At 38.2% G+C, this 21,906-nt stretch overlaps 2 protein-coding genes across 2 annotated transcripts in view; one reads left to right on the forward strand and one right to left on the reverse strand.

Moving 5' to 3' along the window:
* LOC138319775 (uncharacterized) lies at positions 1 to 10,940 on the reverse strand. Its single transcript, XM_069262911.1, has 7 exons — positions 10,758 to 10,940; positions 9,655 to 9,857; positions 9,003 to 9,302; positions 5,910 to 5,970; positions 5,198 to 5,453; positions 4,684 to 4,814; positions 1 to 51 (listed from the first exon to the last, which is right to left on the reverse strand). Exons 1-7 carry the CDS (start codon positions 10,938 to 10,940, stop codon positions 1 to 3), a joined length of 1,185 nt encoding a protein of 394 aa, XP_069119012.1.
* Positions 10,932 to 21,906, forward strand: part of LOC138319311 (peptidoglycan-recognition protein SB1-like) — a 22,266-nt gene continuing 11,291 nt past the window's right edge. Inside the window, exons 1-5 of the mRNA XM_069262379.1 lie at positions 10,932 to 11,090; positions 12,389 to 12,526; positions 14,667 to 14,876; positions 15,327 to 15,671; positions 19,748 to 19,873. Coding sequence (XP_069118480.1) covers positions 11,045 to 11,090; positions 12,389 to 12,526; positions 14,667 to 14,876; positions 15,327 to 15,671; positions 19,748 to 19,873 — 865 coding nt within the window. The 5' untranslated portion in view covers positions 10,932 to 11,044. The remainder of the gene's footprint in view (positions 11,091 to 12,388; positions 12,527 to 14,666; positions 14,877 to 15,326; positions 15,672 to 19,747; positions 19,874 to 21,906) is intronic.

Here is a 21,906-nt window from a genome sequence, read left to right on the forward strand (position 1 = left end):
CTACAAAATACATCTTTTTCTGTCCAGACAATTCATAGGGGTTATCTTCAACTATAACAAAACATGGTAACAGTCATATAACAATCAGTAAAAGTATATGTAACGCATGGCTCTTAAAATTTAGCGACTGTGGCTTTGTAACACAGTCTTATGTATTAGCCTTCTTTGTTAGTTCGTCTTGCTGTAACATTTGACCAATCTTATCTTGTTTGTTACTGTGGCTGTAACATTGACCGATTCTACCTTGTTGGTTAATGTGTCTGTAACATTGACTATATCCTACATTGTTGGTTACTGTGGCTGTAACATTGACCAATCCTACCTTGTTGGTTACTGTGGCTTGTAACATTGACCAATCCTACCTTGTTGGTTACCGTAGCTGTAAACATTGACCAATTCTACCTTGTTGGTTACTGTGGCTGTAACATTGACCAGGTCCTACCGTGTTGGTTACTGTAGCTGTAACATTGACAATCCTACCTTGTTGGTTACTGTAAGCTGTAAACATTGACCAATCCTACTTGTTTGGTTCCTGTAGCTAACATTGACCAATCCTACCTTGTTGGTTACTGTGGCTGTAACATTGACCAATCCTACCTTGTTGGTTTACTGTGGCTGTAACATTGACCATATCCTACCTTGTTGGTTACTGTGGCTGTAAACATTGACCAATCTACTTGTTGGTACCAATCCTACCTTTGTTGTCATCTTGTGGCTTGTAACATTTGACCAGTCCTACCTTGTTGGTTACTGTGGCTGTAACATTGACCAATCCTACCTTGTTGGTTACTGTAGCTGTAACATTGACCAATCCTACCTTGTTGGTTTACTGTTGCTGTAACATTGACCAATCCTACCTTGTTGGTTACTGTGGCTGTAACATTGACCAATCCTACCTTGTTGGTTACTGTGGCTGTAACATTGACCAATCCTACATTGTTGGTTACTGTGGCTGTAACATTGACCAATCCTACCTTGTTGGTTACTGTGGCTGTGAAACATTGACAAATCCTACCTTGTTGGTTACTGTAGCTGTAACATTGACCAATCCTACCTTGTTGGTTACTGTGACTGTAACATTGACCAATCCTACCTTGTTGGTTACTGTGGCTGTAACATTGACCAATCCTACCTTGTTGGTTAACTGTGACTGTAACATTGACCAATCCTACCTTGTTGGTTACTGTGGCTGTAAACATTGACCAATCCTACCTTGTTGGTTACTGTGACTGTAAACATTGACCAATCCTACCTTGTTGGTTACTAGTGGCTGTAACATTGACCAATCCTACCTTGTTGGGTTACTGTGGCTGTAACATTGACCAATCCTACCTTGTTGGTTACTGTGGCTGTAACATTGACCAATCCCCTACCTTGTTGGTTACTGTAGGACTGTAACATGACCATTCCTCCCACCAATCCTACCTTGTTGGTTACTGTGACTGTAACATTGACCAATCCTACCTTGTTGGTTACTGTGGCTGTAACATTGACCCATCCTACCTTGTTGGTTACTGTGGCTGTACATTGACCAATCCTACCTTGTTGGTTACTGTGGCTGTAACATTGACCAATCCTACCTTGTTTTGGTTACTGTGCTACTGTAACATTGACCAATCCTACCTTGTTGGTTACTGTGACTGTAACATTGACCAATCCTACCTTGTTGGTTACTAGGTGGAGCTGTAACATTGACCAATCCTACCTTGTTGGTTACTGTGACTGTAACATTGACCAATCCTACCTTGTTGGTTACTGTGGCTGTAACATTGACCAATCCTACCTTGTTGGATTACTGTGGTCTGTAACATTGACCAATCCTACCTTGTTGGTTACTGTAGCTGTAACATTGACCAATCCCCTACCTTGTTGGTTACTGTGACTGTAAACATTGACCAATCCTAACTGGGTGGTTACTGTGACTGTAACATTGACCCATCCTACCTTGTTGGTTACTGTGGCTGTAACATTGACCAATCCTACCTTGTTGGTTACTGTGGACTGTAACATTGACCAATCCTACCTTGTTGGTTACTGTGACTGTAACATTTGACCAATCCTACCTTGTTGGTACTGTGACTTGTAACATTGACCAATCCTACCTTGTTGGTTACTGTGGCTGTAACATTGACCAATCCTACCTTGTTGGTTACTGTGACTGTAACATTGACCAATCCTACCTTGTTGGTTACTGTGGCTGTAACATTGACAATCCTACCTTGTTGGTTACTGGTAACATTGACCAATCCTACCTTGTTGGTTACTGTGGCTGTAACATTGACCAATCCTACCTTGTTGGTTACTGTGACTGTAACATTGACCCTACCTTGTTGGTTACTGTGGCTGTAACATTGACCCTACCTTGTTGGTTACTGTGGCTGTAACATTGACCAATCCTACCTTGTTGGTTACTGTGACTGTAACATTGACCAATCCTACCTTGTTGGTTACTGTGACTGTAACATTGACCAATCCTACCTTGTTGGTTACTGTGACTGTAAACATTGACCAATCCTACCTTGTTGGTTACTGTAGCTGTAACATTGACCAATCCTACCTTGTTGTGGTTACTGTGGCTGTAACATTGACCAATCCTACCTTGTTGGTTACTGTGGCTGTAACATTGACCAATCCTACCTTGTTGGTTACTAGACTGTAACATGACCAAATGTACCTTGTTGGTTACTGTACGGCTTGTAACATTGACCAATCCTACCTTGTTGGTTACTGTGGCTGTAACATTGACCAATCCTACATGTTGGTTTACTGTAGCTGTAACATTGACCAATCCTACCTTGTTGGTTACTGTGACTGTAACATTGACCAATCCTACCTTGTTAGTTACTGTGGCTGTAAACATTGACCAATCCTACCTTGTTGTTAACTTGGTAACATTGACCAATCCTACTGTTGGTTACTCGTTAGCTGTAAACATTGACTGTAACAATCCTACCTTGTTGGTTACTGTGGCTGTAACATTGACCAATCCTACCTTGTTGGTTACTGTGGCTGTAACATTGACCAATCCTACCTTGTTGGTTACTGTGAGCTGTAACATTTGACCAATCCTACCTTGTTGGTTACTGTGGCTGTAACATTGACCAATCCTACCTTGTTGGTTTACTGTGGCTGTAACATTGACCAATCCTACCTTTGTTGGTTACTGTGACTGTAACATTGACCAATCCTACCTTGTTGGTTACTGTGGCTGTAACATTGACCAATCTACCTTGTGGTTACTTTGACCCCTCCTTGTTGGTTACCGTTGGTTACTGTGACTGTAACATTGACCAATCCTACCTTGTTGGTTTACTGTGACTGTAACATTGACCAATCCTAACCTTGTTGGTTACTGTGACTGTAACATTGACCAATCCTACCTTGTTGGTTACTGTGACTGTAACATTGACCAATCCTACCTTGTTGGTTACTGTGACTGTAACATTGACCAATCCTACCTTGTTGGTTACTGTGACTGTAACATTGACCAATCCTACCTTGTTGGTTACTGTGACTGTAACATTGACCATTTCCTACCTGTTGGTTACTGTGACTGTAACATGACCAATCCACCTGTTGGTTACTGTGCTGTAACATTGACCAATCCTACCTTGTTGGTTACTGTGACTGTAACATTGACCAATCCTACCTTGTTGGTTACTGTGGCTGTAACATTGACCAATCCTACCTTGTTGGTTACTGTGACTGTAACATTGACCAATCCTACCTTGTTGGTTATACTGTGACTGTAACATTGACCAATCCTACCTTGTTGGTTACTGTGGCTGTAACATTGACCAATCCTACCTTGTTGGTTACTGTGACTGTAACATTGACCAATCCTACCTTGTTGGTTACTGTGGCTGTAACATTGACCAATCCTATTGTTGGTTACTGTGGCTGTAACATTGACCAATCCTACCTTGTTGGACCAATCCTACTTGTTGGACTGTAACATTGACCAATCCTACCTTGTTAGTTACTGTGGCTGTAACATTGCCCAATCCTACCTTGTTGGTTACTGTGACTGTAACATTGACCAATCCTACATTGTTGGTTACTGTAGCTGTAACATTGACCAATCCTACCTTGTTAGTTTACTGTGGCTGTAACATTGACCAATCCTACCTTGTTGGCTACTGTAGCTGTAACATTGACCAATCCTACCTTGTTGGTTACTGTAGCTGTAACATTGATCAATCCTACCATGTTGGTTACTCTAGCTGTAACATTGACCAATCCTACCTTGTTGGTTACTGTGGCTGTAACATTGACCAATCCTACCTTGTTGGTTACTGTAGCTGTAACATTGACCAATCCTACCTTGTTGGCTACTGTGGCTGTAACATTGACCAGTCCTACCTTGTTGGTTACTGTGGCTGTAACATTGACCAATCCTACCTTGTTGGTTACTGTAGCTGTAACATTGACCAATCCTACCTTGTTGGTTACTGTGGCTGTAACATTGACCAATCCTACCTTGTTGGTTACTGTGACTGTAACATTGTGACATGACCAATCCTACCTTGTTGGTTACTCTAGCTGTAACATTGACCAATCCTACCTTGTTGGTTACTCTAGCTGTAACATTGACCAATACCTACCTTGTTGGTTACTGTTGACTGTAACATTGACCAATCCTACCTTGTTGGTTACTCTAGCTGTAACATTGACCAATCCTACCTTGTTGGTTACTCTAGCTGTAACATCGATTATATCCTCTGTGTCCAATGTCTCTATGTTACTCCTACTATACTTCCAATCCGTAAAAGTTGTATTGACACCGATATTCTGATCAGTACTCAGTGAATGCACTAAATGAAATTAAAAAAGGAGAAGTGATGATCTAAATTTAACATACTTCATGTTAAAAGCAAAACACATATAAGTCGACTCAAATCATACAGCTACTCTGGCCTCGGGAAAACAGTTCATCGGGGAAAAGAGTTTTGACTGAAAAGGCATGGAACAACTGTTTTGTTACCTGAAACGCAATCTTAAACTCATCAGTTATCACTGAGCTCCTGGTAAGAAAGACTTTCGCCGAAAGAATATCGGTATTTGGATCGATCCAGCGCGCCGGCGTTTATGACGTCAACAATTAATTATGACATCAACAATAAAGCCCATCCAAAAGTTCCGCCCCAGTCAACATTAAAAAAATGAAAATTAACCTTCAAATACAAAACATGCTTACAAACACTGAACTGTCCCCTTTCGTGAAGATTAATCCTCGCGTTCATTGCTCCAGTGGCGACCATATCGATGGCGACTGATGTTGTGAGTTGGGCCCGTATTGTCAGGTTGAGTGGCGGGAGGTCAGGCAGTAAGGCCACAGGGATGTTGACCAGTTCAAACTCTCCTGTGTCCAGCACGTCATCACTGTGGAAGCTGGATACCGCTCTGGTCGTCATCACGGATATAGTGAGCTGATCCTGGACCTCTCCGGAAATCTAGACAATATAACATACTCAGTACACTCTGTATATAGTCATAAGATTACACAATGATTACATTTAATGTTAACAAAAGTATAGTTAACAGGTAATCTATCAACAATGTTGTTAAAAATAACAGACTAATAGATCTATTCACTATTTGCATATTATAGAGTTATCTGCCATTGCATTGATTGTGTAGCAATGTATTGATTGTGACGTCATGTGTTTGCAAGCGTAACGTCATATTTTCTAAAGAAAGCGACTAAATGATGACGTCACAATCGATATCTACCCAAATGGGATGTAACTCTATGATATGCAAAAACGGAATAATCAAAAAAGTGTATAGATTCGTCAGCCAGTTGAACATTTGTGTATATCGTTTTGATAGAGGTGCATGTACTACACACGTTATGAATATATTAACAAAAGTGCGTAACTGAAAATAGGACAGCAAACAGAACCAACCTCTGATAAGAATGCTTCAAGCTCAACCTTTTTCTCGTCAGTGGGGGCTAACTTCATTAGTCTACAAACACAACACACATGTGTGATATTGAAACTATTAAAAAACTTTTAAGAAAATTTTCGTTCGAAAAAAAAGTTTCTATTAGATTTTTACTTTTTAGTATTCATATTTCAAATTCACGTACATAAAATGTCCATGTGGTTGTTTACTGGCTACTAACAATAATACATCCAAATAGCCGTATATTAGAAATATAAACAAACATATCCACAGATATCAAGTTCGGTAAACGTACAGCCTGTAACAGGTAGAGGTGTGCCCAGAATAGGATTCACACACCACACAGATACATAGTTTGATGGACGTACAGCCTGTAAGAGGTAGATATGTGCCCAGAATAGGATTTCACACACCACACAGATACATAGTTTGATGGACGTACAGCCTGTAAGAGGTAGAAATGTGCATAGAATAGGATTCACACACCACATAGATACATAGTTTGATGGACGTACAGCCTGTAAGAGGTAGAGGTGTGCCCAGAATAGGATTCACACACCACACAGATACATAGTTTGATGGACGTACAGCCTGTAAGAGGTAGAGATGTGCCCAGAATAGGATTCACACACCACACAGATACATAGTTTGATGGACGTACAGCCTGTAAGAGGTAGAGGTGTACCCAGAATAGGATTCACACACCACACAGATACATAGTTTGATGGACTTACAGCCTGTAAGAGGTAGAGATGTACCCAGAATAGGATTCACACACCACACAGATACATAGTTTGATGGACTTACAGTCTGTAAGAGGTAGAAATGCGCCCAGAATAGGATTCACACACCACACAGATACATAGTTTGATGGACTTACAGTCTGTAAGAGGTAGAAATGCGCCCAGAACATGATTCACAAACCACACAGATACATAGTTTGATGGACTTACAGTCTGTAAGAGGTAGAAATGCGCCCAGAACAAGATTAACACACCACACAGATACATAGTTTGATGGACTTACAGTCTGTAAGAGGTAGAAATGCGCCCAGAACATGATTCACAAACCACACAGATACATAGTTTGATGGACGTACAGCCTGTAAGAGGTAGAGATGCGCCCAGAACATGATTCACAAACCACACAGATACATAGTTTGATGGACGTACAGCCTGTAAGAGGTAGAGATGTACCCAGAATAGGACTCACACACCACACAGATACATAGTTTGATGGACTTACAGCCTGTAAGAGGTAGAGATGCGCCCAGAACATGATTCACAAACCACACAGATACATAGTTTGATGGACGTACAGCCTGTAAGAGGTAGAGGTGTGCCCAGAATAGGACTCACACACCACACAGATACATAGTTTGATGGACTTACAGCCTGTAAGAGGTAGAGATGTACCCAGAATAGGATTCACAAACCACACAGATACATACTTTGATGGACTTACAGCCTGTAAGAGGTAGAGATGCGCCCAGAACATGATTCACACACCACACAGATACATAGTTTGATGGACTTACAGCCTGTAAGAGGTAGAGATGCGCCCAGAATAGGATTCACACACACCACACAGATACATAGTTTGATGGACTTACAGTCTGTAAGAGGTAGAGATGCGCCCAGAACATGATTCACAAACCACACACAGATACATAGTTTGATGGACGTACAGCCTGTAAGAGGTAGAGGTGTGCCCAGAATAGGACTCACACACCACACAGATACATAGTTTGATGGACTTACAGCCTGTAAGAGGTAGAAATGCGCCCAGAACATGATTCACAAACCACACAGATACATAGTTTGATGGACGTACAGCCTGTAAGAGGTAGAGATGTAACCAGAACATGATTCACACACCACACAGATACATAGTTTGATGGACTTACAGTCTGTAAGAGGTAGAAATGCGCCCAGAACATGATTCACACACCACACAGATACATAGTTTGATGGACTTACAGTCTGTAAGAGGTAGAAATGCGCCCAGAACATGATTCACAAACCACACAGATACATAGTTTGATGGACGTACAGCCTGTAAGAGGTAGAGATGTGCCCAGAATAGGACTCACACACCACACAGATACATAGTTTGATGGACTTACAGCCTGTAAGAGGTAGAGATGCGCCCAGAACATGATTCACAAACCACACAGATACATAGTTTGATGGACGTACAGCCTGTAAGAGGTAGAGGTGTGCCCAGAATAGGACTCACACACCACACAGATACATAGTTTGATGGACTTACAGCCTGTAAGAGGTAGAGATGTACCCAGAATAGGATTCACAAACCACACAGATACATACTTTGATGGACTTACAGCCTGTAAGAGGTAGAGATGCGCCCAGAACATGATTCACACACCACACACATAGTTTGATGGACACACAGAGGTAGAGATGCGCCCATAGGATTTACATGATGGACTACAGACTTGCGCCAGAACATGATTCACAACAGCAGATACTGTAGTTTGATGGAGTACAGGTAAGAGGTAGAGATGTGCCCAGAACATGACTTCACACACCACACAGATACATAGTTTGATGGACTTACAGCCTGTAAGAGGTAGAGTGTGTACCCAGAATAGGACTCACACACCACACAGATACATACTTTGATGGACTTACAGCCTGTAAGAGGTAGAGATGCGCCCAGAACATGATTCACACACCACACAGATACATAGTTTGATGGACTTACAGCCTGTAAGAGGTAGAGATGCGCCCAGAATAGGATTCACACACCACACAGATACATAGTTTGATGGACTTACAGCCTGTAAGAGGTAGAGATGCGCCCAGAACATGATTCACAAACCACACAGATACATAGTTTGATGGACGTACAGCCTGTAAGAGGTAGAGGTGTGCCCAGAATAGGACTCACACACCACACAGATACATAGTTTGATGGACTTACAGCCTGTAAGAGGTAGAGATGTACCCAGAATAGGATTCACAAACCACACAGATACATACTTTGATGGACTTACAGCCTGTAAGAGGTAGAGATGCGCCCAGAACATGATTCACACACCACACAGATACATAGTTTGATGGACTTACAGCCTGTAAGAGGTAGAGATGCGCCCAGAACATGATTCACAAACCACACGGAACACTGTATCGTCTGTGACGGTCGGTAAGGTGTCGCTGGTAAACACTACAGGAGAAGTTTGAGAGGAGGACTTCTGTAGACCAAAGATTTTGTTCCCAGGATTAAAACTGACTGTCTCCGTTAAATTCCTGTTGAAGTTAACAGCCCCGACGATAGCCGATGGTATCCCGGATGTTCTCCTTTTTACTCGAGTATGGGGTCCTAGGTAGTGAAGATTTACCTCAAAGGCATCAAACAGGTGTAAAAACCTAAAATAAAACATAAAACATAAAACTGTTTTATTAATTATGTACCTTTTTTCAAAGTTTTGAACTTCAAAAAAGAAATTCAAACTGTTTGTTTTCCTAAGAAATATATTTATATTCAAAGTCAGTTTTTCTTGTAAATGAAAAACCAATACTCGTTTGATGTAAATCTATCCCATAAATTAAAATCTTTCAGAAAATAACCCATCATATATGTATTGTTTAACAGCCCTATGTATAAGATAATAAATGAGTAAAATAAATTCAACTAGAATAATTGTTGAAAATTGATTGCAACACAATGTGAGATGGTTTTAATCATTGCAGAAAAGAAAGATAAAATATTAACTCTTACTGTATTGGTTTGGTAGATAGCTCCACACGGTCGGCTCGTTTCACGGCCATTTCTGTCACGTGTCGTAGGAGCGTGTTTCCACTTTCGCCTTCATAGCATTTACGAACAGCTTTACCAATGACAACATCCCCAACACTCCATGATGATAGTGTTTCCGGGTCATGGGTCACAACGACCAAAACTGCTTCTTTGCACCTTGTGCCCTACATGAAATATAAGGCATAATAGCACAATCATGATTATTGTTATTTTATTTTATCTTTGTTTTTATATATAAACATCATGGACAAACATATCTACCTATCTATTCCCTACCAAGAAACGTGTGCATCTTCAAATAGTACATTAAATGCACATTTCGTTAAAAAGGGTTCACTGATAATTCAAACAGCAATTGTAAGTTAATGAAATATGAACTGCGCCCATTTGACTTCGCTTGTGTAATAGAATTTTGTATTCCATCACACATAATACTCCAACTACATTTTCATTGTGAACTTACGAATATTTACTGATCGTCATCACCCCCATTTCCGACATGAATGTTTGAAGAATCATAAAAACTACTAATCAGCCTGTTAACAGATAATGCTTCAATATTTTCATATTTACATTGACTATCATATGAAATCATAACTCAAATTAGGTGGAGAAACTAAACATCTTTTAAAAGATAGCATTGATGATCAAGTTACAATTTGATAAAATGTAAACTACGTCTATCTGATTTTGTAATATAGTGATTGTATCACTGTGTCAAAGATGAGAAATGTTTAAACTTTCAATATGTGTTCAAATTATGTTCCTGTTTTTTTCAGACGAAGGTTTTAAAACTTTTAAAATGTTAAAAAGTAATATAAGATTTTTTTACACCTTGATGTTTCTCCTTGTGATATAATTGTGTCGAATCACAGAGTCCTCACCACCCTTCATCTGACTGTGTTCTGAACCGATAGATTTCCCAAATTTATTTCTATTTGTCAAGTAAAATGTGTAGAGAAAAACGTATTGGACGTCACAACAGTGTCGGAAGGGGTAAGCAAAGTACTGAATTATCTAGGCTAGAACCCCAGAATAAACGTATGGAATCTGTTCTGACGTACCTTAATTTTGGACTGGTCATCCAGGTCAATGATATTCCGGGTATGTCCGGAGCTGGTCAGATGGTAAACATGTTCACCTTCGTCTGTTTCAAAGTTGGTGTCATGTCGGAAATGATGCGAGTAAGCTATTTGTAATACATTTACAATGACAACAACAAACCATACCACAGACATCCCGGCCATGGTGTGATCTGACGATCCAACCTGTAGAACAGGAAGTAAAATACTTGGAGTAAAGTAAAGAAGAGCTATCATAGACGTCTCTACATATAACATAGGTAACCACCATGTTCATGTTGGCGTACCTCCTGCTCATTTTTGCTCCACGGTTAGGTAAGTGTTTTAAAACATTCACATTATCTTATCAATCGTTATTATGTATAGTAAGTTCTTTGTATTTTATAGAGCTGTTAGAAGATTTGATATATTTTAGGCTTACAACAAAGTGATGATAAACTTACATTAAACTTACACACGGGCGAATGTTTATAATATGCACATGGAATTTCTTTATGTATATTTTTGCCAGGAGAATATGACAGCGTTCGATTATTTCTTATTGCTTTCTGTGTTAATTGATGTGACCATTTTCAGCAAAGTAGATAGACAGTGTACGGAATTCTCCAATAATTTTCAGTGTCCTGTTTTCATCCGTTACATACTAGTCTAACTAAGTTAAGAATCGGATGGACTCAGTCAGGACCTTTGGGCTACTGGACCGACTACATTTTTATATCATTAAATCATGTATATCTGACTATTCTCCTTCTCCGATGATATATCAATTTCAACTATGGGCTGTTTCCAATAAAATAATTGTATTGTACTATTTATCCTATTGAGGATTAATTTCATGTTACATAAACTATACTATAGGCAAAGAAGTAATTTTAACAGTGTGGACAAATTATTGTCGAATTTTTGAGGCGATCTGTCCCTTTGTCAAGACACAAAAAAATATAATTGCATAATAAGGACGGTAACGAATGTTAAAAAAAACCTATAATTCGTAATCCTATAGACATATGTTTATAAGGATCCAGTGTTATATAGAAAACAACTATTAATATCACTTCCTTGACCCATACTCTATACTGTACATATAGATAGACTATCAAAAAGAGAAACCAGCAGGATATATCAGATTTGTATATCCCTTGCTTCATCAACTACACTTTAATACCTATTTGGGTTAGGTTACAATCACAAAGAATATTCTGGTGTTAATGGAACTCAGAGCTAATCATGTTGTTATCTCTGTCGTAAAGGAACACAATTTGAAATAGCCTGTTCGTGATATAGGTAATACTTTATTAAACATTCTATAAACCGACAATGTAAGGGGAAATAACTGCTATAAAATGTATCACTTATAGTGACATTTTACAATCACTGTGTCCAATGTTCGTTATGGTCTTGAAGTGATACTTCAGTAGTTCAATGATTTTAACTACTCCACAACTCTCATCAACTATAACGTTACCTTCAGTTTCAGTCATGTACATTTTATAGATTAAAAGAAAAACACTTCAATTCATTTTCCCAACATGTTACTATGTTCAACATTTATTTACATTGAACCGTCACACAATTTAAACAAAATGAATTAAAAATGTTTCTTTGTTTGAAAGTGTCGTCCACTGGTGCAGCTAAACCTGCAACTGGTCCATCGGCAAGATGTCAGGAGGAGACTACCATGTGTAAAGGGTCATATCTACCACAACACACCTGTCCTACCAATCAAAGATACTGTACCGATATCCACCATGGTAGGTAACTTATCTACCACAACATACCTGTCCACAATCAAAGATACTGTACTGATATCCCATTTTAGGTAACTTATCAACGACCTACCAATCTACGATACTGTACCGATATCCACCATGGTAGGTAACTTATCTACCACAACAACCTGACCTACCAATCAACGATACTGTACCGATATCTACATGTAGGTAACTTATCTACCACAACATACTGTTACCAATCAACGATACTGTACCGATATCTACAATGGTAGGTAACTAATCTACCACAACATACCTGTCTTACCAATCAACGATACTGTACCGATATCACCATGTAGGTAACTTATCTACACACACACCTGTCTCTACCAATCAAAGATACTGTACCGATATCCACCATGGTAGGTAACTTATCTACCACAACAACCTGTCCTACCAATCAAGATACTGTACCATGGTGGTAATTATCTACCACAACACTGTCCTACCAATCAAGATACTGTACCGATATCCACCATGGTAGGTAACTTATCTACCACACACATACCAATCTACGATACGTACCGATATCTACGATACTGTACCTGTACGATATCCACCATGGTAGGTAACTTATCTACCACAACACACCTGTCCTACCAATCTACGATACTGTACCGATATCCACCATGGTAGGTAACTTATCTACCACAACACACCTTTCCTACCAATCTACGATACTGTACCGATATCCACACCATGGTAGGTAACTTATCTACCACAACACACCTTTCCTACCAATCTACGATACTGTACCGATATCCACCATGGTAGGTAACTTATCTACCACAACACACCTGTCCTACCAATCAACGATACTGTACCGATATCTACAATGGTAGGTAACTTATCTACCACAACACACCTGACCTACCAATCTACGATACTGTACCGATATACACCATGGTAGGTAACTTATCTACCACAACACACCTGACCTACCAATCAACGATACTGTACCGATATCTACAATGGTAGGTAACTTATCTACCACAACATACCTGTCTTACCAATCAACGATACTGTACCGATATCTACAATGGTAGGTAACTTATCTACCACAACATACCTGTCTTACCAATCAACGATACTGTACCGATATTCACCATGATAGGTAACTTATCTACCACAACACACCTGTCCTACCAATCAAAGATACTGTACCGATATCCACCATGGTAGGTAACTTAACTACCACAACACACCTGTCCTACCAATCAACGATACTGTACCGATATCCACCATGGTAGGTAACTTAACTACCACAACACACCTGTCCTACCAATCAAAGATACTGTACCGATATCCACCATGGTAGGTAACTTATCTACCACAACACACCTGTCCTACCAATCAAAGATACTGTACCGATATCCACCATGGTAGGTAACTTATCTACCACAACATACCTGTCCTACCAATCAAAGATACTGTACCGATATCCACCATTTTAGGTAACTTATCTACCACAACACATCTGTCCTACCAATCAACGATACTGTACCGATATCTACAATGGTAGGTAACTTAACTACCACAACACACCTGTCCTACCAATCAAAGATACTGTACCGATATCCACCATGGTAGGTAACTTATCTACCACAACACAGATACTGTACGTATCCACATGTAGGTAACTTATCTACCACAACACACCTGTCCTACCAATCTACGATACTGTACCGATATCCACCATGGTAGGTAACTTATCTACCACAACACACCTGTCTTACCAATCAACGATACTGTACCGATATCCACCATGGTAGGTAACTTATCTACCACAACACACCTGTCTTACCAATCTACGATACTGTACCGATAATTTGTACATATAATTTTAAAAGTAGATTTAGTTTATTAATATACACTTTCTTATCTACATAACCATCTTTAATTGATTATAAAATGTACTCCTAGTATGTTGCCTTAGTTTTAGTCGGCATATATAGTGCTTCTTATGTACATTCATGTACACGTATTTAGATTTTAAATAGGATAATACAGAAATAAAACGAAACTAAAATAAAATAGGAACTACTACTCGATATATTGCCTTTGCATACGATTGATATATTTAAACAATGATGAGGCGTCATTGTTCTATACATTTTAGTTCGAAGTACCAAGGAATGTGATGTTGAGGGACTACATATCATTTCCCGTGATTCCTGGGGAGCCAGGAGCCCTAGGGAGCCTCTCAATACCTTGGGATCCCAGCTGTCCTTCTTCATCATTCATCATGCTGCCGGATATTCCTGTACAGATTTAACATCTTGTTTACAGCAAATGAAGGAAGTGCAAAAAGAGCAACAATATAAAAAGAGTAACTATATCATTAATCAGTGTTATATAGATTTATAATTGTGTGTATGTACATGTGAACTATCGAACGAACTAGAAAATCCGCCGTTGTAATTAGGCCGTCATATACGAGTAACGTGAATGGTTTCGCACATTATACTGATACTGTTTTATATGGACGAATCTATATTGTTGTATGCTTTGGCTTAATTAAATGAACTTCAAAATGCCTTTTTTTAAACCTAATTGCTTAGATTATGAAAATAATGTATTTTATGAAACGTAATATAATCGTATAGTAATTTTGTAGTACATGAGTTGTTTAATACCCTTTTGATCTATTTGCGGACTTTCATTTTGTTTTAATTTCATCGTAAGACATAACTGAAATATCTGCTTCTCTAAGTCATTATGCAAAAAAGACAATGCCTCATTCAGTATTTGTACAATTTCATTACGGACTATTTTTCAGATTTTTCTGACATTGCCTACCACTACTTGATCGGAGGAGATGGGACAGTGTTTGAGGGCCGTGGTGGGAAATTTAGAGGTGCTCACTCTCCGGGTTATAACGGTAAAAGTATCGGAGTCTGTCTCCTGGGTAACTTCATGACAACGGAACCGACCAGCAAGGCCATGGCATCACTGACAAAGCTCCATACCTGTCTGATGTCAGTCGGGGTCCTTTCAGAAGACAACAGTGTGTTTGGTCATAGAGACGTCCGACCGACTGCCTGTCCTGGTGATGTGTTTTACAAGATACTGCCTGACAAATTTAAACCATACTGGCACAGAATTGAACCAGAGATGTGGACAGGTAAATAATCGTATAATGGAAACAGTTTGCTTTATCCCATTATTATAACTAACCTTGTTTAATTATATATGTTTATGGTTTCCCTGATTTAAATTATATCTCTCTTTTATGTTCCTGTGTTTAATGATATTTATTTGATTTTTCCCTCTGTTTAATGATATTCCTTTGAGGTCACTCCTCTGTTTAACGATATCCCTTTGAGTACATCTTCCTGTTTAATGATATATCTTTGAGTACATCTTCCTGTTTAATGATATTTTTTTGAGGTCACTCCTCTGTTTAATGATATCTCTTTGAGTACATCTTCCTGTTTAATGATATATCTTTGAGTACATCTTCCTGTTTAATGATATTTCTTTGAGGACATCTCCCTGTTTAATGATATCTCTTTCAGTACATCTCCCTGTTTAATGATATCCCATTGAGGACATTTTTCTGTTTAATGATATATATTTGAGTACATATCCCTGTTTAATAATATCTCTTTGAGGACATCTCCCTGTTTAATGATATCCCTTTGAGTACATCTCCCTGTTTAATGATATCTCTTTCAGTACATCTCCGTGTTTAATGATATCCCTTTGAGTACATCTCCCTGTTTAATGATATCCCTTTGAGTACATCTCCCTGTTTAATGATATCCCTTTGAGTACATCTCCCTGTTTAATTATATCTCTTTGTGTACATCTCCCTGTTTAATGATATCTCTTTGTGTACATCTTCCTGTTTAATGATATCTCTTTGAATAGATCTCCCTGTTTAATGATATCTCTTTGAGTACATCTTCCTGTTTAATGATATATCTTTGTGTACATCTTCCTGTTTAATGATATCCCTTTGAGTACATCTTCCTGTTTAATGATATCTCTTTGTGTACATCTCCCTGTTTAATGATATCTCTTTGAATAGATCTCCCTGTTTAATGATATCTCTTTGAGTACATCTTCCTGTTTAATGATATATCTTTGTGTACATCTTCCTGTTTAATGATATCCCTTTGAGTACATCTTCCTGTTTAATGATATCTCTTTGTGTACATCTCCCTGTTTAATGATATCTCTTTGAATAGATCTCCCTGTTTAATGATATCTCTTTGAGTACATCTTCCTGTTTAATGATATATCTTTGAGTACATCTTCCTGTTTAATGATATTTCTTTGAGGACATCTCCCTGTTTAATGATATCTCTTTGAGTACATCTTCCTGTTTAATGATATTTCTTTGAGGACATCTCCCTGTTTAATGATATCTCTTTGAGTACATCTTCCTGTTTAATGATATTTCTTTGAGGACATCTCCCTGTTTAATGATATCTCTTTGAGTACATCTTCCTGTTTAATGATATCTCTTTCAGTACATCTCCCTGTTTAATGATATCCCATTGAGGACATTTTTCTGTTTAATGATATATATTTGAGTACATATCCCTGTTTAATAATATCTCTTTGAGGACATCTCCCTGTTTAATGATATCCCTTTGAGTACATCTTCCTGTTTAATGATATCTCTTTGAGTACATCTCCCTGTTTAATGATATCTCTTTGAGTACATCTCCCTGTTTAATGATATCTCTTTCAGTACAGCTCCCTGTTTAATGATATCCCTTTGAGTACATCTCCCTGTTTAATATCTCTTTGAGGTCTCTCCTCTGTTTAATGATATCTCTTTGAGTACATCTTCCTGTTTAATGATATCCCTTTGAGTACATCTTCCTGTTTAATTATATCTCTTTGTGTACATCTTCCTGTTTAATGATATCTCTTTGAATACATCTTCCTGTTTAATGATATCTCTTTGAATAGATCTCCCTGTTTAATGATATATCTTTCAGTACATCTCCGTGTTTAATGATATCCCTTTGAGTACATCTTCCTGTTTAATGATATCTCTTTGTGTACATCTCCCTGTTTAATGATATCTCTTTCAGTACATCTCCCTGTTTAATGATATCTCTTTGTGTACATCTTCCTGTTTAATGATATCTCTTTGTGTACATCTCCCTGTTTAATGATATCTCTGTTAGTACATCTCCCTGTTTAATGATATCTCTGTTAGTACATCTCCCTGTTTAATGATATCTCTTTCAGTACAGCTCCCTGTTTAATGATATCCCTTTGAGTACATCTCCCTGTTTAATATCTCTTTGAGGTCTCTCCTCTGTTTAATAATACCTCTTTGAGTAATTCTTCCTGTTTAATAATATCTCTTTGAATAGATCTCCCTGTTTAATGATATATCTTTGAGTACATCTCCCTGTTTAATGATATCTCTTTGAATAGATCTCCCTGTTTAATGATATATCTTTGAGTACATCTCCCTGTTTAATGATATCTCTTTGTGTACATCTCCCTGTTTAATGATATCTCTTTCAGTACATCTCCCTGTTTAATGATATCTCTGTTAGTACATCTCCCTGTTTAATGATATCTCTTTCAGTACAGCTCCCTGTTTAATGATATCCCTTTGAGTACATCTCCCTGTTTAATATCTCTTTGAGGTCTCTCCTCTGTTTAATAATACCTCTTTGAGTACATCTCCCTGTTTAATGATATCTCTTTGAGTACATCCCTCTGTTTAATGATATCTCTTTGAGTACATCTCCCTGTTTAATTATATCACTTTGAGTACATCTTCCTGTGTAATGATATCACTTTGAGTACATCTCCCTGTTTAATGATATCTCTTTCAATACATCTTCCTGTTTAATGATATCTCTTTGAGTACATCCCTCTGTTTAATGATATCTCTTTGAGTACATCCCTCTAAATAATGATATCTCTTTGAGTACATCTTCCTTTTTAATGATATCTCTTTGAGTATATCTTCCTGTTTAATGATATCTCTTTGAAGTCATCCCCCGGTTCAATGAACATATGGAATCAGTTAGATGAACATATTATTAATTCACAATTTTTATATATATTAAAATAAAATTGATAAACTCACTTCAACTCTGTCTGTTGTTTGTGTGGTTTTTACATATTGTTCCCCCGATCTATTAACATAGTACTGTGTCAACTCCGACAAGGAGTTAGTAACCTTAATTATGATAGATTTAGTGATAATTTAATTGACAGTGCTCAATGTGATTGTGGTAATCAAACTGAAGACATTAACCATTTTTTCTTCTTTTGCCCACTTTTTAATTTCTGTAGACATTTTTTATACTTGATCTTTAACAGAATTGGCTATATCTCAGCTGACATTCTAACTAAAGGTAGTCTTCTACTTTCTGATGATGATAACAAATATATCCTAGATAATGTGTCTAAATATATAATACATACAAAAAGACTGTTGTGATATAACTTACATGATGATATATTCAGTCATATATTTAACTATTAATTAATAAACACATTTAATAACAAATTATTTATACATCTTCCCATATAATTTATTATCTTTACTCAAATTTAAATGCTCCCTGATTCATTAATATAATTCTAAGGGTAGGAACGTGAGGATGTGTGTGAGAGAGTTTAAGGATGTGTATATTAATTAATTTGTAATTTGATGTTTAATTTGTATTTATAACATGTTGTACATTACTGAAGGAGGGAAAGGGTTGATATAGGCACTGCCTGTTACCCAATCCCATTGTGTATAATTTATATATACAATAAAATATTTTGAATTGAATTAATGATATATCCTTGTGGATTCCCCCGTTTAATGATATCTCTTTGAGACTTGCTTCCACCTTTTTAATGATATTTCATTGAGGTTTCCTCACTTCCCTGTTTAATGATATTTCGTTGAGGTTTTTCCACGTTAAATGATATCTCTTTGAGGCTTCCTTCCCCCTGCTTAATTATATTTCTTTGTGGTTTCCCCTAATGCTATCTAGATGTTCCCCGTGCTTAATGATATATAAAATCATGGCTTTAATATTTTGTACCTAACATGTTGTTATAATCGTATAGTCTATCGTTAACATTATCGAATCGATATCGTTTTTCTCTTCTATTACCATTTTATCCACAAAAGCATTAAATCAGTTTAAATGTTACATACATGTTATAGAACGGTGAGCTGAAATGGAGTAACACCGTTTATATTTTACTATTTTACAGACTGTAGAGCTTTTGAGAAAGGAACGTGTAAAGATATCAATAAAGAGCTGTGTACAGAGGGAACATGGAAGTCAAATAAGTGCCCTGGGCCAGCTGAAATTCGATGTTGCTCTCTAAGCGGGAAATGTAAGATTAAAAAAAAGCTAGTTATGTAATATGTAATATGAATGTTGGGATATGAAAATTATTTTTACAGTAACATCACTATATTATATGATTAAAGATTCAAGATATCATCATGTTCCTATAGTATTTCTATCAATTGTAGTATATTTTTTGTTTCAGTTAATTATGATTGATAAAATAATCGAATGACCTATTCTTGGTTGAGAAAAGAAAGTAAAACATACTAATCTCATTGGTTTTTTTACAATGTTATATATTTGTATGGATGGAAGCTGTCCGTGTTTTTAATCCAATTCAGATAATGTGTTTTTAATACCAAATGATATATAAATATGGTGTACTGTATCCTCGACATTCCAGGGGTTATACCCACAGCAGTGATAGAGTAACTCTGGAGTATTGAGGATGGGTGTACTGTATCCTCGACATTCTAAGGGTTATACCCACAGCAGTGATAGAGTAACCTCTGGAGTATTGAGGATGGGTGTACTGTATCCTCGACATTCCAAGGGTTATACACACAGCAGTGATAGAGTAACCTCTGGAGTATTGAGGATGGGTGTACTGTATCCTCGACATTCCAAGGGTTATACTCACAGCAGTGATAGAGTAACCTCTGGAGTATTGAGGATTGGTGTACTGTATCCTCGACATTCCAAGGGTTATACCCACAGCAGTGATAGAGTAATCTCTGGAGTATTGAGGATGGGTGTACTGTATCCTCGACATTCCAAGGGTTATACTCACAGCAGTGATAGAGTAACCTCTGGAGTATGGAGGATGGGTGTACTGTATCCTCGACATTCCAAGGGTTATACTCACAGCAGTGATAGAGTAACTCTGGAGTATTGAGGATGGGTGTACTGTATCCTCGACATTCCAAGGGTTATACTCACAGCAGTGATAGAGTACCTCTGGAGTATTGAGGATAGGTGTACTGTATCCTCGACATTCCAAGGGTTATACCCACAGCAGTGATAGAGTAATCTCTGGAGTATTGAGGATGGGTGTACTGTATCCTCGACATTCTAAGGTTTATACCCACAGCAGTGATAGAGTAACCTCTGGAGTATGGAGGATGGGTGTACTGTATCCTCGACATTCCAAGGGTTATACTCACAGCAGTGATAGAGTAACTCTGGAGTATTGAGGATGGGTGTACTGTATCCTCGACATTCCAAGGGTTATACACACAGCAGTGATAGAGTAACCTCTGGAGTATTGAGGATGGGTGTACTGTATCCTCGACATTCCAGGGGTTATACCCACAGCAGTGATAGAGTAACTCTGGAGTATTGAGGATAGGTGTACTGTATCCTCGACATTCCAGGGGTTATACCCACAGCAGTGATAGAGTAACTCTGGAGTATTGAGGATGGGTGTACTGTATCCTCGACATTCCAAGGGTTATACCCACAGCAGTGATAGAGTAACCTCTGGAGTATTGAGGATGGGTGTACTGTATCCTCGACATTCCAAGGGTTATACACACAGCAGTGATAGAGTAACCTCTGGAGTATTGAGGATGGGTGTACTGTATCCTCGACATTCCAAGGGTTATACCCACAGCAATGATGGAGTAACCACTTGAGTATTGAGGATGGGTGTACTTTATCCTCGACATTCCAAGGGTTATACCCACAGCAATGATGGAGTAACTCTGGAGTATTGAGGATAGGTGTACTGTATCCTCGACATTCCAGGGGTTATACCCACAGCAGTGATAGAGTAACTCTGGAGTATTGAGGATGGGTGTACTGTATCCTCGACATTCCAAGGGTTATACCCACAGCAGTGATAGAGTAACCTCTGGAGTATTGAGGATGGGTGTACTGTATCCTCGACATTCCAAGGGTTATACACACAGCAGTGATAGAGTAACCTCTGGAGTATTGAGGATGGGTGTACTGTATCCTCGACATTCCAAGGGTTATACCCACAGCAATGATGGAGTAACCACTTGAGTATTGAGGATGGGTGTACTGTATCCTCGACATTCCAAGGGTTATACCCACAGCAGTAATAGAGTAACT

The sequence above is a fragment of the Argopecten irradians genome, chromosome 3, assembly GCF_041381155.1.
Source record: "Argopecten irradians isolate NY chromosome 3, Ai_NY, whole genome shotgun sequence".
In the NCBI taxonomy this organism is placed as follows: Eukaryota; Metazoa; Mollusca; class Bivalvia; order Pectinida; family Pectinidae; genus Argopecten; species Argopecten irradians.